The 16,490-nt window shown below is 38.6% G+C and overlaps 1 protein-coding gene across 2 annotated transcripts in view; it reads left to right on the top strand.

Annotated features, from left to right (window-relative positions):
- Nucleotides 1–7,136: 7,136 nt before the first annotated feature.
- The window catches only part of BTBD10 (BTB (POZ) domain containing 10), a 23,558-nt gene continuing 14,204 nt past the window's right edge, over nt 7,137–16,490 (top strand). Inside the window, exon 1 of one of the 2 annotated variants that reach the window (XM_010293006.1) lies at nt 7,137–7,296. In XM_010293006.1, coding sequence (XP_010291308.1) covers nt 7,196–7,296 — 101 coding nt within the window. In that variant the 5' untranslated portion in view covers nt 7,137–7,195. Of the gene's footprint in view, nt 7,297–15,083; nt 15,389–16,490 lie in introns of those variants that run through there. The other variant, XM_010293005.1, reaches the window with a different exon arrangement.

A 16,490-nucleotide genomic window follows, 5' to 3' on the forward strand; every position in this document is an offset into this window, starting at 1 on the left:
CCTGCCCCGGTGAGGGACCGGAGCGGTGCTGTCGTCGCCCACAGGCGTTTCAGTGCTTCAGCCGGCCTCGTGAGGCATGGCATCTCACCGCGGGCCCCGCTTCGCGTTTCCCTATCGCCTGAGACAGACCGTGTGCTGAAGCTTTTGCACTTTCAAAGCGTCGTAGGAAGAGTACCTTCGTCAGGTCACTGTGCCTGGATAACTCTGTTACCTGTGGGGTCATGAATAGGCTCAACACTGCTTAAATTACTAGTTTTAATCATACAATGTTTGTCGGTAAAACCTGCAATTGCTATGAGGTCTGTACAGAAACAGTATTGTTGCTTAGGACTGCCTGACAGCTATCGTGTAATTTCTGAGCACACCTATTTGCATAATCCCTGAGCATTGATTTACCTACTCAAATGACTTCACGATGAGTTCAATATTTTTATAGAACTTTTTTCCAAATAACCATATTTTATTTGCAGAAAATATCAATTCCTGGTATGATGAATCTGTCATAGTACAATTATGTTTTGCAGTTGCCCATAGTTACTTTTTTCCTTTTAAATTTACTTCTGTTTCTAGCTATTGCTGCTGTGTCTTTTTACTTTTTATCTCTGATCCCATCAAACATGTCACTTTAGAACTCTCTTCTTTCAGAATTTGGATCCAGCTTCATCACAGATCTTTTCCAGGTTTGTTTCTGTCACTTGTCTGTCGTCTTTGTCCAAAATAATGGTTAAGCACTGTATCTTTTTGTTCTTTATTGTTGTCTGCCTCTTAGAATTTTGATTACACGCTTAAAACTTGGCTCCTTGGTAGCCTTTTAACTGTCATCTTCTGCTCTCCTTATTTTTGTCTGCCTTTTTTCTTTGTGAATCATCTTCAGTGATTCATTTGAAGGAAACTTAACTCTGTTGTTGCTTCAGCTTGGGTGATCCTTTCCCTGGAAGACCCTCTCTTTGTCTTCAATTTGCTGTTGAATTAGATGACCCAGAAATACAATGCAAATTACCAACTTCACACTATTCACAGTTCATAACCTGATAGTTCACACCTACTGTATTTTATCTGAACTAAAAATCTGTCTCTGCATTGTCTCGTGTAGGTTACCTCGAATTCATATGGCTTGAACACACATATAGTCAAAAGGAACTGGCTGATTGGTTTTTTCTTTTTTTTAACCATTTCTGTGTAGTAAGGAAGACTGTTCCACTGTATTTGTTTTATAGGTCTGTCAGTGTGGATTTGTCTTTGACTAGGTCTCTTTCTTGCAAAACATCAGCGATTTTTTTTCTATTAAGACACACAAATCTTGTGCCAAAAGCCTTTGCATATTACCTCTCGATTTGTCCCATTCCTGTCTCAAAAACTCACCGTAGTCTATTACATCCTGCCTATGGTCATCGTTGCCATCTACTGATGATGCTGTTTGAGACTGTTCTTACGAGTTTTTTTCAGGACACATCTGTATTTTCTGTATTTCTGTTTTGCCCAGTGTGTTAGTGCTAGGGAAACTGGAGGTTAAGAAAGACAACAAGTTAAAGCATCTCTCGTATCACACATTAAATTCCTTCCTGAAGCCCAGTTTTCCTTTTAGGTGCCATTGCATTTGAAAATGGTAAACAGCTGATGTGTGGATGACACTGCTTATTAAATTAGTCACAAATGTCATCACTGTTGATTTTGCTGTCACTTTGTTATAAGCTATGTTTTTGTAGATTTTTACACTTGAGGCTTAGGCTGTTTTGTCCTGTATGCATACACAAAAATAAAAATCTCATTATTTGCTAATTTCTTTCAGCACAGCTTTCCTTTAGCACTGTTGTTTAAATCTTGGCCTGTTGCTTATCAATAAACGAGTGTATCTCTTTAAAATATGTATAAAATTGAAAGCTAATTTAGAATTCATTTAAAATGTAAAATATTATTTGGGATTTTCTTGCTCACTGAGATGTATTGTTACTGCTGGATGTAACCGTGGGTATAGACCTCGCTTGTTTCTTCAAGAAATCTGCCTGATGCTCTGTTTTGTGCTGTTCATCTTGTCACTGATGAAGCCAGTGTCTGTGTGTTTTGAAGCCAGTGTCTGTCTGCAATATTGGTGGGCTGTAGGGGATGGGTCTGGTAGTAGCAGCAAGAAGTTAAGTTCTACTCCTTTTTCCTGCAGTGATAACCACGATTCTGCTTTTGTGGGGGAGAAGGTGCTCAATCCACTGAGCTTTTTACAGGTAGACTCTAGGCTGATTTTACACAGTGAGTCCTGATAAAGAGGGGAAGTTGGGAATCATTTGCCTCTTGCTTTTTAGGCTTTTGAAATTATATTAGGTGTTTTATCGTCTTGTTCCTTTTTGGAATTAGGAAGTTAAAGCCTGCAAGATACTCACCAGATAACTGTTTCTCATGCTGCTGTAGAAATAGGAATATTATCAGCTTCACATGACTGGTCAATATTTTGTTTTCCCTTGCTTTTCTTTTTACTACTTACTCATTAAGAGAATCTTCAATCATGACCTACTGTGTTAATGTTGAGACTGTATTGCAAAGGATGTTTCTTGGCTATGCTTTAATCAGTGTCAGTTTGATAACATTTCAATGATGATAACTTACAGAGCTACTTTATGTGGCTGATGTCCGCTCTAGTTTGCGAGAAACTCACTCAGCAGGTATGGACTTCCATGATATATGGTGTTTGCATTATGAGCATGTGTACTTTGAACTGTGTTTCTTAATTAGGATGTAGTGTCACCGTGCTTGCATTCCCAGTAAGTCTTATTTGTAAGTTAGTTTTTGTTATTGCTGCATTTGTGCCTTGATGACTAGAGGCAGCAAACAGCAGTCTATCACCCCTTTCAGAAAGTCTCTTGGAATTTCTGTCACAGCTAATGCCAGGTTTTGTCCTAGCTGATTACTTGTCTGTTGGATCTTTTCTATTATCTTGGTTCACCTTTACAGTGTACTTCACTGATGGAGCAGGTTAGAGCAGATGAGCTTCTGAAACCTGTCCTACTGCAGGAAATGCTTCAGACCAAGGCTTAAAGCTGAGTAGCTGCCTGAAGTATTACGTGTTAGTTTTCTGAATGTTGTCTTCTGTACTGACAGCTGGAGCAATCAGTTCTGTGTTCCATCTGATAAGCTGGTGTCCAGAAGATGACATCTTGGGCCTCTGCCTCAAAATTTCAGGCTATTTTAACAATCTTTTTTAGTAAGACTGCAGTGCCTTGCAGCCTTCCAAGTATTCTCAAGAAATATAGTGTGGCTGGCTGGCTTGAAATGTATTGCTATTGGTTGAGATTAGCTTTTCTTCTTTCCTGAAAGATTTCCAAAGAACATTTCCCCCACCACCACCTGTAGTACCTTGAAGATTGCAAGTGCTGCATCTCACAAAAATGTATGTCCACTTCTGTCCAGCATCTGACAATGTCCAAACCTTGCTTAATCTGCTGTGCATTGCATCTTTTGTGCATTGTATTTTGTCATGGCACAACTGAATATGCTTCAAGTATTATTTAACATAATCTATTCTACAGCTATCGCAAGTTAGTGTATGATACATCCTTTCATGAGCTCTTCAGGTAGTAGTGTAAACACATTAATTACTGTATTTTGCAATGCCTGGGGTGGCTCTACCACATGGACTATTAACTTCCCAAACCCACTGGGTGTCTGTCTTTTTTACAATTCCCTTGTATTTCAGTAGCCTGCAACTTTCATAAACTAGTGATGATTCTGGAGTCAAGTTGATGTTAGCCAATATGAAGTGTTCTAGGTGTCTGTGTTGAAAGCTTTGAAAATTAAAGTCTGCTTCCTGATTTCCTATTTTAAACAATTATTCCCTGTGCTAATTCTCTGGAGCATTAGCTTTCTGCAGAGGGATAAGAAATCATTCTTTACACCTGGAGAATTGCTTATTAGCTAATTAGAATGTCCATCAGTTTGGTCAATATGACAGTGTTTTGTGATCTACAAAGGATATTTGGATTTGATTTTTTTCCTTTATTTTACGTGCCTTTTCGCCTTTACCAACTTTTCAGATGCAGTTCCTTGGATTTCATGGGAAGCATTAAATAGTACTTAGGGCCATGTACTCTTGCACTTTTTTGTTTTACACACAAGGCCAGAATGTTCCACAAAAAATGCTTGCTTTATTGCCCACAGTGTGAATCTATGCCAAAAAAAAAAAAAAAAAGAACCACAGTTGAAACATATTCTTTTCTATTGCAAAAAAAAGTGGATTTGCAGAAGTGTTTAAAAATTAATCAGGAGGACTAGTTGGTTACTTTACAGCATTTGCTAATTGAAAATCTCTATGCAATCTATCAATTGAATATTTCAGTTAAATTCTTTCAATACAGAAAAGCATCAAAATATTACTTATGGTCTTATATGTTTGTTAAAACCTGAAATAAAATTGATAAATACATTTGTTTTGATAGCACTTTTGTGCTGACTATACAGTGGTCAAGAAGAAAGATAATTGGCTGCATTACAGCAAATGTTTCTTAGGGTAGTGTTACTTGTTAAGATCCTGCTGAGTGGAGGATGGAGGGAAGACTGCTGCTTGTTCACAAGTTCATAGTGTGACATGCTTGGAACTGTATTAGAAGTTTCACAAGATGTGGCTTTGGATGCTTTCAGATTGTTTATCTTCTTTTCATACCTGTGTGCTGGTTCTGGGTTGTGTGCATGTCCGGTACTTCATCAGTGATGCTGCTGGGGTTTGTCATATGCTTTAAGCTGGGAAAAGGGAATACTGCTGTTCATGAGGGGCAGTCCCATTTGTTTGTTCCTGTCCTTCTATGTCACCTATTGCTTGTAATGGCTTAAGCATGTAGCTGCATAGCAAAGCAGATTGAAGAACCGATCCTAGCAGACTGAGGAATTGATCCTACTTAAAACAGTCTTTTTCTTTGAAGTGTATGTGAATCTATACCCTCCTACTGAATCTGTTTCTTTCATTAAATGAAAGATGGGGAGAAGGCAGAAAGTGTGAGAAAATGAAGAAAGTGACTTTAAATTGTCCATTCAGCTGCAGTTCTCGTAAAAACAGGCACTTTTACGTGTCTCTGCAGTCTGAAAGCAAAATTCAGATACTGATGTCTTAATGAAATGAGTAAGAACTAGCTGCTGGATGACAGCCTGTTTCTGATAAGGTACCTGCTTTGGTACATACCTGAGAGAGTTAGGTGTTTATAAGTCTCTTAGATTGTTTTAAACAGAAGAGAGAATTTGTGGAAGCAAATAAAAGCTTGAAAAGAATGTGTGGTGCTAAATGAGACCATCACTGTGATGCTTCAGCAAATACTGAGTTGAAGCAGGACCCTGTAGTAGTCAGTAGCTGGGAGTGACTGCAGAATTGCTGGTCTTGTCTTTTTTTGTTCTAAACCGTGTTGTTGCCACAAGTAGTAAGACTCGCTGTATCTTGCTTGAGTGATTTAGTCTAATGAGCACAATTTGTTTCAATTCAAGATAAAAGGTATCTTTATTTTTGTATTGTTTGTGTGTGAAAACGGTACATTATGTTGCACCTGAGTTCTGAATGACTGCTGAAGTAACTCACGCCTGGACTTATAAACTAGCCTTCCTTCCCTTGTCTCATTAACAATACTGTTCTGAAATAGGTTGTAGGTTTCTCCTTGTTAAGCATCTAAACACACCTGATAAATGTGTGTAAATCCTATAACCTTCTCTGTTATCATCACACATTGACCATGCCTTGATAACCTGAATTTCCAGGTAGTACACAATGAAATGCTTTCTGGGGCTTTTTGTGCTTTTTGCCCCCCCCCCCCCCCCCCTTTTTTTTTTGTTCATGAAAAAGTTGAGTATTTCCTGTAATTTTAAATAAAGTGCTTTTTCCTTTCCTGACTCTATATGGACACCTGACCATGAGTCTTCCAATCAAAGTGTGTTTAGTTACAGAAACCGTAACAGGAAAAAACCCAACCCTGTGGTGGAGATTGTATACTTGGTATAAAATCTGTTTTCTTTGTTAGAATTGAACATGAAGGAAAAACTCGTATGCAACTAACACTTTTAAGAAGCTTGTTCTCTACCATTCCCCTGCAATAAAAATTTTTGGGTCTAAATTTAGCTAAGAGAATCTAAATTTGTCAGAAGAGCTTTTCTATTTTCCATGACTAGAGGGACATTTTATTTGAGAAGCTACCTTGTTTTAAAGAAGTCTCAAATCCTTTGGGACTCACTTCAAAAAAGGATGTTTCATTGAATGTAAAAGAAGTATAATAAAGGGATGCGTGTGGAGATACGATGTTTCTAAAATGCTTAGCTTAAAATTTTAGAGGAACATTGTATGCTTATCTTTCCATTGCCTAGTAGGCTTATCTATCTGTAATTCGATTTTTTCCAGATGCTGTACAATCAACAGCTGTTCACTTGTGGCTGCTTTTTTTTTTGTAACCAGCTCATTCTGAACTGTACAACTCTCTTGACACAAGTGTCACTTATAGGTATGACTTGAACACCAGTCATTTAAGATTGGCTATCTTTATTGACAGTCACAAGGTTATTTTATCTATGAGTGAATTTTAGTGGAAGTTGAACATAATACTGGATCCCAATCAAAAAAGGGTAGGCTAATAATGTCTATTTTTCTATTAAATTTTTGTGACTTCCGCAAAAGTCCGTGAAGTTGGACTACATTGAGTGTTTCTAAGTATTGCTGTTGATTCCATTTTGGAATAAGGACTCAGCTATAACTGTTTGTTAATCTTAATTCTGTTTTCCTCTTGGGCAGCCATTCAAATTGTAAAACTGCTGGTCTCTCTCCTACAGTTGGGAACTTTCTTTGAATTAACTTTATACATTTGAAAGAAAATTATGTGTTTGCCTTGTGTTTTATAACCAGTGACTTTCTGTTTGGACACAGGGAAGTTAACTGTGGCAAGATTGAAGATGTCTGCCAACATTTATAGAACCATTTTTCTTATAACAAAATAATCTTTTAGTGCAGGTATCAGCAAAATGTATAGAAGATTATTGTCATGCAATTTAGAAGTTGTGCTTCAGTATATCCTATTTTCTGTAGTCTTTATTTAAAGAAGCAAAACCTAACCACACTGAATTCTGCATGTCTATTTTTTTTTTTCTGTGTGGTATTATTTAAAGGTAAACACTGCTCTCTTAATGTAGGTTGTGAGTGCTGCATGTGTGCTTTTCAGAGCAGTAGTGTGAGGAAGCTGGCAGTGGAATGGCAGGACGGCCTCATCCTTATGACAGTAACTCCAGTGATCCAGAGAATTGGGATCGGAAATTGCATAATAGACCTCGTAAACTTTGTAAACATTCAAGGTAGGTGCTATGTACCATCTATTGCATCTCAAAAATTACAATAGAAGTCCATTCTAAAGGCTACTGTATCTGGTTGTGGCAAGTCCTGTCATAAATTTTGTAGTTCTTAAAAGGAACACTTCTTAATTATTTTAAAAGATATTTTCTAACATAACTGATTTGTCAGCTTCCCTAATCTATGCATAGATTTGTTTTGCCACGGGTGGTATTTTAATCTTTTTTTAAAAAACTAAATGCCTTGTGTGCATATCAAGACACCAGTTGAGCGGCTAAATATATGAATATTTTGGGAGTGCTTAGTAGGAGTTACTTCCTGTTCATCACTCTTTAGTTTTTGGTACTCTGTTAAGTAGCGCACTTAAAATAAGGGCAACTTGTTCATGGTGATAACTAATATTTGCTTGCACGCTAGTGTCATACTTGATAGCACTTTCTTTGTAAAGCTGTGTGTCAGATCTTGCTTTTGCCTGCATCCCTTACTGTAAGAATGTTTTTTTTTTTAATGCCTCGATTTGAAGACATTATGAAGTTAATTAGTGTTTTTCCAGCATATAGTGTTCAAAAATGAACTAAGCAAAGCAGTTAGTCACCTAGCTAGTATGTGAAGAAGCATATTGCTGGAAGTATATATAAGCATCCAAATAAGTGTGTATCTTCCAAGTACTTTGCCCTTTTAGAAGTGCTAAATATAAGTAAAACATCTCTGTTAGCTAGCTAAAATTGTTAGTGATTTAAGCTTTCCCATTTGCAAGATCATGGGAAAAGAGCTAAGGAGCACATTCAATAACAGCAACTTACTTCACATTTCTATTGTATATATTTAGATAAACTGGACTCAAGCGTTGCCCAAAAAGTATTCTATGGGCAATTAATATTGTGGGTTATTTCCATGTTATTAAATCTTAGATAATCGTAAGACATCCAAGAGAGCAGGAAAAAAGAATGCACCAGTAATTAAAAGGCTCACAGGAAGACCCACATAATTATAGGCCTGTCTGTGATGTGAATAATGGAATGGTTAACACAGAACTGAAGAGTGTAGCTGGTGCTACTGGTCAGTATAGGTTTATGGAATATAGCTTTGTACAGTTGATGTTTTTATGAAGATGATGGTGTCTGGTAGGTGGTTGATGTGTGCTTCTTACTTAGGATCAAAATGTGGCGCTGTATCAGCAAATGAACAGTATAGGTATAATAGGGCGTTGTATGCGAGTTGGGGACTGTTCACTGTTGGGTCTCAGAGTGTTACTGTAAATGGGTGATTTATTGCTGAGTCGAGTTCATGTAGTTAATTTGTGATCCTGTGCTGCCTCCCATAACTGCTGATCTGGAATAAAACCTAAAACTGATATTGATGTAGATGACCCTTGATGGGGAGTTTTAAATAATGAAAAGGACTCGTTAATAGCATGGGATCTGTGTGGTTTGATAAACTGAGTGCAAATAACCATACGTTCTTCATGTGACTAAATACAGAGTTAAACATTTAGGAACAAAGAATGTAGGCCTTTTTTGTAGATTACATCAACTTGCAATCGTTGTTAATATTGGCACTGTAGAGAACACAGTCGTAATGGGTAGTCACTTGAACAGGAGTCTCCAGTGACTTCATATGGTCAAAAGGGCTAATGCAGCTGTTGGATGCATAGTAGAGTTATTGGAAGTCTGGTATCAGCAGTTCAAGGAAAGATTTTGATTAGAGGGGATTGTGAAGACACAAAAGATACTGGGTATCTTTTGAGACAAGGAAAACTCAAAGCTTAATTAATGATGTCTTGATCAGTCTCTAAAAGTTCTTGCAGAAACAGTGTTATGATGATGAGCTTTAGTTTAGGCAAATTTGTAATAAACAGTAGTAGTTGGAAGCTGAAGCTAGGTAAATCCAGGCCAGAGAAACAGTGCACATGTCTAACCATGCGTGGTCTGGTGTAGATTATCTATTTTGGGGAAATGTTTAAATAAAAAGCTGTGCAGCTTTCTGAAAAGATTATCTGATGCAGATAGCAGTTAACTCAAGGAAGTCTATGGCCTATGCCTTTCAGAAAGGCTGCTGTTGATCACTTTGTACCATCTGAATTCAAGGTTTGCAAATCAGGTGTGAAATCTATACCTCTAGAATAATTGCAGCTAAGTTGCACATATTTCTAGCAAAACACAATTTGTATTCTCAATAAAATAATAAACAGCCAGTATTTTATGGAAGCTTTTAATGTGTATGGTAGGGGTATAGTATTCAAACTATCATCTGATTTTTTTTTTATTTTTTTTAATCGCAAATAATGTAGATCCATTTTTGAAACCTTTGAGAATCCAACTAATAGTTTGAGGTTGTAATATAATAAGGGATACAGTAAGAAGAAATGTTTTGTTACCTTGTTCCTCTGAGATACTTGATTACTTCAGAGAATCCAATTACTGGAAAATAGTGTACTTTATTCAAAAGCCTAGGCAAAATAATTGGATTTTAGGTGGCTGAATATAGGCATATTACTATAATTTCTGACTTAATTATCACTTTTTCTCTAGACAAGTGCAAGTGTGTGTGCAAAATGCGGTGTGAGGTGGGGAAAAATGCTTTTGGAAACACAAGTTTTAATGATATAACTGGAACAGAACTGCTTTGTTGAAAGATTTGAGTGCTTTGAGTACTGCAGTCTTATTTGTCTTGCTCTTTCAAAATATGCCTTATCAGGAAAAAAATACTTCAGGTTTGAAAAGTGTAATGGTGAAATAAGAAATTTATTACAACAAGGGAGTGATATTTAAGGTAGGTGCTTAGCTTGTCACTTCTTGCTTTGTAGTGTTTAATCCTCCATCCTTAACATTCTTAAAATAGCTTGGATAACTTTCTAGACTCATAGAAAACATACTCTAGGACTGTGAGCCATCCTTCTGTGTGTGAGGCTTATGTGGCACTAAGGATGGCCGCGGGACTCGGCTCCCTTCACTGTGCCATCCGTTTGAGGCAAAGGACGTGTGGCAAAACTGTCTAAGGGGGTGTATGTATTAAACAGTTATGCAGGTTAGCATTACATCTTTTTCTTTCTAGTTTGGTGAGTGTCCAATTTTTGAAACTTCTGCCAAGTTGTACCGTTGTTTTTTCTCCTCCTTTTTTTTACTTGTTCTGAGATGGGCAATGTAACAGAAAACTCAGAAGGGAGAGATTCAGAAAATAAAGACCAAAAATACAATGCAAATGGTCTCTGCTATAAATCTAAAGAACCTAACAGGATGAAATTATACGGTGTTAAAGCTGACTGTAACTAATCATAGAATCATAGAATCTTTGGGTTGAAAGGGACCTTTAAAGGTCATCTAGTCCAGCCTCCCTGCAGTGAGCAGGGACATCTTCAATTAGATCAGATTGCTCAGAGCCCTGTCCAACCTGACCTTGAATGTTTCCAGGCATGAGGCATCCACCACCTCTCTGGGCAACCTGTATCAGTGTTTCACCACCCTCACTGTGAAATGATACAGTCAGTCGTGTTTGTGCAAGCTATTACAAAAATCTTTGAGATGCTTTTTATTTATGTACTAAATAAGATGGAAGAAGACTTTCAAGAACCATACATTGACCAAACGGTGGCTAAGGTTTAAGTAAATGGTCTCTGAATTCATATTTTCATCATTAAGTATTGCTGTTCTGTATTTTCTATTTAATTTTTCATTGGTTATTAGCTTCCCACATGTAATTTCTCTATAGTGATGTATTTTTATTGTTGGAATACTTTAATTCTAATTGTGTTGTACTAAGTGCTTTCTCTGGAGTTGTCATGAATAATCCGTGGCTTAGATTTGCCTCTTCCTTAAGATTTATCCTGGATTTAATTATCTAAATCTGCTTCTGTTTTAGTCCCATTTGATAGTTCCTTGTTTGTTCATTCTTTTTAGATAGTATCAGATTCAAAGTCGTGCCTGCCCCTACCTGCATTAATGAACAAAATGTCTGTGCTGCGATTCTGTTGTCATGACTCTTGAACCTCTTGACTCTTTGAAAGTATTCAACTTCTTTGAAAAATATTCCATAGATGACAAGTTATTGTGCAGATGCTAAATGCTGAGAATTTTTTCCCTAATATTAGTTTTGCATGCTGTGAGGATGCATTCGTGGGTTGTGAATGGAAGTGCCACTTGCCTCAGCATTTTGTAAGTACATGAAGCATCCCCAGAAGGATACTTTTCTCATCTCTGGAATGATATTAGAATGTATAATCTGTTTTCCACTGCAGGACAGGTTTTATTTCTCTTCATGTAAATGGGATTTCTGCAGTTGAACATTTTTATAGCATGGGGTGGGCCATAGTCTGTGTGACAGGAAAATAATTAGGCCTACTTTCGCCATGGGCTCAGGTCACAGTCTGTGAACATCTGCAACATCTGCTTTAAGTTAACTGTGTGAGGTTTAATAAGGCCAAGTGCCGGGTCCTGCACTTCGGTCACAACAACCCCATGCAATGCTACAGGCTCGGGGAGGAGTGGCTGGAGAGCTGCCCAGCGGAAAGGTACCTGGGGGCACTGGTTGACAGCCGGCTGAACATGAGCCGGCAGTGTGCCCAGGTGGCCAAGAAGGCCAACAGCGTCCTGGCCTGTATCAGCAATAGTGTGGCCAGCAGGAGGAGGGAAGTGATCGTGCCCCTGTACTCGGCACTGGTGAGGCCGCACCTCGAATCCTGTGTTCAGCTTTGGGCCCCTCACTGCAAGAAGGACGTTGAGGTGCTGGAGCGTGTCCAGAGAAGGGCAATGAAGCTGGTGAGGGGTCTGGAGCACAAGTCTTATGGGGAGCGGCTGAGGGAACTGGGGTTGTTCAGTCTGGAGAAGAGGAGGCTGAGGGGAGACCTTATTGCTCTCAACAGCTACCTGAAAGGGGGCTGTGGTGAGGTGGGTGTTGGTCTCTTCTCCCAGGTAACAAGCGATAGGACGACAGGGAATGGCCTCAAGTTGCACCAGGGGAGGTTTACATTAGATGTTAGGAAAAATTTCTTCACTGAGAGAGTGGTCAAGCATTGGAACAGGCTGCCCAGGGAGGTGGTGGAGTCACTCACCATCACTGGAAGCGTTCAAAAAACATGTGGACGTTGCGCTTCGGGACGTGGTTTAGGGGGCATCGTGGCGTTGGGTTAACAGTTGGACTTGGTTGGTCTTTTCCAACCTTAATGATTCTGTGATTCTGTAACTGCAAACATGCCTGCTTTTAATTGCAACCTGGTTGCAATTAAAGATCAAGATCTCTTCAACTAGATTTTACTGGCACTAGCATATAAAGCTGTCAGAAGAAACCAGGATGGGCTGGGAAGAGGTGTTCTTGGAATCTAGCAAAATGGGCTGCACTTGGTGTGGTGGCTTTCAAAAACAGCTTACAAAAGATTGGTAGTGGTAACTAAGGTACAGTGAGTGGTCTTAAACAGTTGTTTGTTCCCCCCCCCCCCCCCTCCTTTTTTTTATCCTTCATTTCTGAAATGGCAGCTTGCAAACACTTTCTGGGCAGAAGCATACACTAAATCCTCTTGAACCTCTCCAGCATACCACTGACCTTTTCCAAATATCATTAGATACTATTTGTGGTGGACTTCAGCATCGTGCAAAACTTCATCAGACCCTGACTTTGAATTAAGACACAGAGCACTTTAGAGGCGAAGTGATTATGTGCAGAACTATCATACCCTGGAATTTTTATTGACAACTCTTTTCTGTATTGCTATCTGCTCCTTTCTTATCTGAGAGTAGAAACTATAATGACTAGATACAGGTTCAGTAAGTTTTTGGAGTTCTTTTGCATGTGAACTTTTGAAGCTGGTTTTTAATAGATGGAGGTATTTCACAGTTCCAAGGAGAATATGCTTCTGAGTTTCTTAAACTTTGATTTTTTTTTTTTTAACCTAACATCCTGTTTTGAAAATAGAGTAGGAATTGATATATAAATAAAGGTAACCAGTATTCTTTCATGGAGGTCGTGTATTTGGATAGCTTGACAGAAGTCATAAGGTGTGAATGTATACCTACCTAAAGGTTAATTCCGTGCCGCTTGAAAATTCACTTTGGCAGCTGAAGACTCATGGCAATTTTTTTTTGTTTCCATCCTGAGATGGAACTGAACTACTAAGAAATATATTACTCATGGCGAAGAGATCCCAGTGAAGACCAAAATTATGTGAATAAGAATTTTGGAGCAGGAATATGTTCACAGAGTTGCTGTGTTGAGCTGAGGGAAGAGCCTGTAGCACTCCCCAGATAAAGCAGGGAGAATTTTTTCCAAGGGCTTCCTTACTGGAGGTGGAGCCCCAAGTTAAGTGTGACTGCTGGGTTATGCTTCTACAAGATTTTGATGGATGCAGGTCCTGGCCTGAGGGGTAGTTTTGTGGGAATCGGGAGTTCATCCATCCCTGGCATGTTTTTTCTACCTGAAAGAGGACTAAAGGAGAACAAAACATGTTAATTTCTGTATAGAGAAAAGACCTCATATAGGGAACCAGTGCTGAAAGAACCTGGGTACAATTGCACTTTTTGTTGCTGCATGAGGTCAGTTCTGTTGGAGGCAAAAAAAATGCCTACGAAAGCAAGCATGCTGGAAAAACCTTCTATATAGCTGCTTATAGCTGTGTCTTTCATGGCTTATTTTGAAGGGAAGAAAAGTCTTATGAGACTGTGATGATTATTCTGCCCCTGGGGCATGGAGAGGGTGGTTGTGTGAACCTTCAAAAAACCCTAAAAACAGGAGAAAATTCACTGGCTCAGGTAAGTGAAATTGTGTTGGCAGAAATTTTCCTTCCATGTCTAAAGAGCTGACTCTTCAGTCTAGAATGCCGATGCTCTTCTGCCTGTCTAATCACAAGTGTCTTGTTTTTCTTACTGACTTCCTCTTTATTACAGCAACCTTTTGCTGAACAATCCCCCTTATTCCTTCAGCTTTCATCATATTTTAATTTCCACTCTACCACTTACAACATCTTGATTTTTATTTATTGTAAGGCTTGCTTTTTAAACTATTCCTCTAGTGTATTGTGGCTCCTTAAAACAGCCTACAGATTCTAAAAAGAATCATTTAAAAAGAGCTGTAGCATAATGCTTTCTTATCTTCCCTCCAAAGAAAAAACCTTTATAAAATTTTATCTTGACATGTATTAATTTGCTTTGTTGCTTTTTGTGCTCGGTGGGCTTGACTTGTTGTCAGGCATTTGATGACCTATTGATGTGAAGATGCACTACATCAGGACTTGATGAACTGATTTCTGGTCAGTAGGCATACTGATTAGTGTAATTATCTACTAATCTTTAGGTTGTCATAAAGCATAGTACATTTTTCCTGGCTTAGACTTGCTAGAAAAGGGATGTTTGTAGTTAAAAAATGGAGGCTGTACTGCCTTGTTCTCAAAAGGCTATCACTGTACTTGTTTATGAACTCAGTCAAAGGTGAATTCATTTTAAATATTAATTGGGGCAGACTACAGGAACAAATTCACCGTCCCCTGAAACTCACACGGATTTGTCTATCTTGAACGATCGCGAACACGAATGAGAGATGTGACAAGAGAAAGTTAGCAATAACCTTTTCAGATGTGGTGTTTGTGTGCTGAAACCCGACAAGCTGGCAGGACTAGAAATAGCTTGGCAGATGGTACTTGGCACGGTACCGAGCAGCTCTCCTCTCGCGCGCTCCCCACCCTGCCTGTCAATCGCGGTACCCAATGGCTGCCTAGAGATGGGGAAACGGCAAGTACGAATTCAGCTCACAGGAGGCTGCGAGGTCAGACGTCAGTATTGCACTACGCATGGCTGAGTCAGTGACTGTGAGAAATTGAATTGAATTAATACCTAGAGGGGTTTGCGTCTTTGAACGCTTAATGGACTGTATAGCTACAATCTCTTATCCTTGAGGGGAAGATGATGGAGGAAAAAGTAAGGCTCGCTGATGGTGCAGTGAACTACTGAAGAAATGATGGAAATACCAAATATGCTGAACTTAACAAGTAATGCCAAAGGATGCTGATCTGGCTTTCAAAGCTGTCTTCTTGGAAGGAACAGAATTCCTTTGTGCTCTGATTTCAAAATTATTTCCATGCTTTTGTGTTTCCTCCCTGATAGATACAAGAGGAAGGTGCGTATCTATTAACAGGAATAATCTGTGGGCATTATTCAGGAGAATAATGAGGAAAAGCAAAAGTACTGTCCTTTGTGTGCACTGGTCAATTGAAATGTCTGCTGACAAAGAACAGAATTAAGGGGGAGGAAGAGGGGCATAAGCATTGTCATTGTGTAAGTCCTAGCAATGTGAGCAGAACAGATTTCCTTTCTTCTAAAGCCTTATAGCATTATATCTGTAACTTAGTGTATAGATAAAGCTCTGTAGCCCTATTCTACAAGTGTTGATTATGTGAACCGTGCTAGGAAGGGGTTGGATCTAAGTTTATATTTTAGGAAGAGTTAGTTAATACAAGTTTTAGAAGATAAAGGGAGAAAAAAGGGTAAAAATCTTTGTTAATATTCTACTGCTGTGTCCTTTTCATTTAGATAAGGTTTTAGGGTGGTTTTGGGTGTAATAAGTATATTGATTTAGCACCATAATTCTGTGTAGACAAGAGACTGTTTTATAAAACAAGTATTTTCATTGGCGGTATTCATTACGATGCACATGAAGTTGTTGTATTGGAATCCATGCTAATTGTTTGGTAGTAGAATTAATTCAGTTTAATGACTTTCTTTAATCATTAGTAATATATTCAGAGCAATATGTTGTTATGTATAAAGACAAACTGAAGCTCTCCTTCCACAGATGACTCCAAAGCATCATTAAATTGAAGAGCATTTACACTTTTTAAAAACAACTCTTCCCTTACTGCAAAAATGGGAAACATACCAGTATGACATGTGTGCCATTTTGATGGTATTCTTTGTCTTCCTTTACATCATATTAAATAGGTTTCCTTAAATAAAGCCTTGAGCTTATTTGGTTTTCTTTGTGAGGCAGCTGTGTTTAAAGAAAATGCCTCTTCCCTTTACATAGGCAGAGCTTCCTTGATCCCTTACTGAAGGGGGGAAATAAATTTTATGACTGACCTAAAGTTCTTGAGTTGGGTGCAGTGCTAGTGTCCCAATGTTCCTTTGGAGCCAGGAAAAACTATATATTAGATTTGTGAAGATTGTCTAAATATACCAGTATTCATAGGGTTGGGTGGTTTGGGGTTTGGTGTCTGCTCCTC

This window comes from Phaethon lepturus, unplaced genomic scaffold, assembly GCF_000687285.1.
Source record: "Phaethon lepturus isolate BGI_N335 unplaced genomic scaffold, ASM68728v1 scaffold9128, whole genome shotgun sequence".
Lineage (NCBI taxonomy): Eukaryota > Metazoa > Chordata > Aves > Phaethontiformes > Phaethontidae > Phaethon > Phaethon lepturus.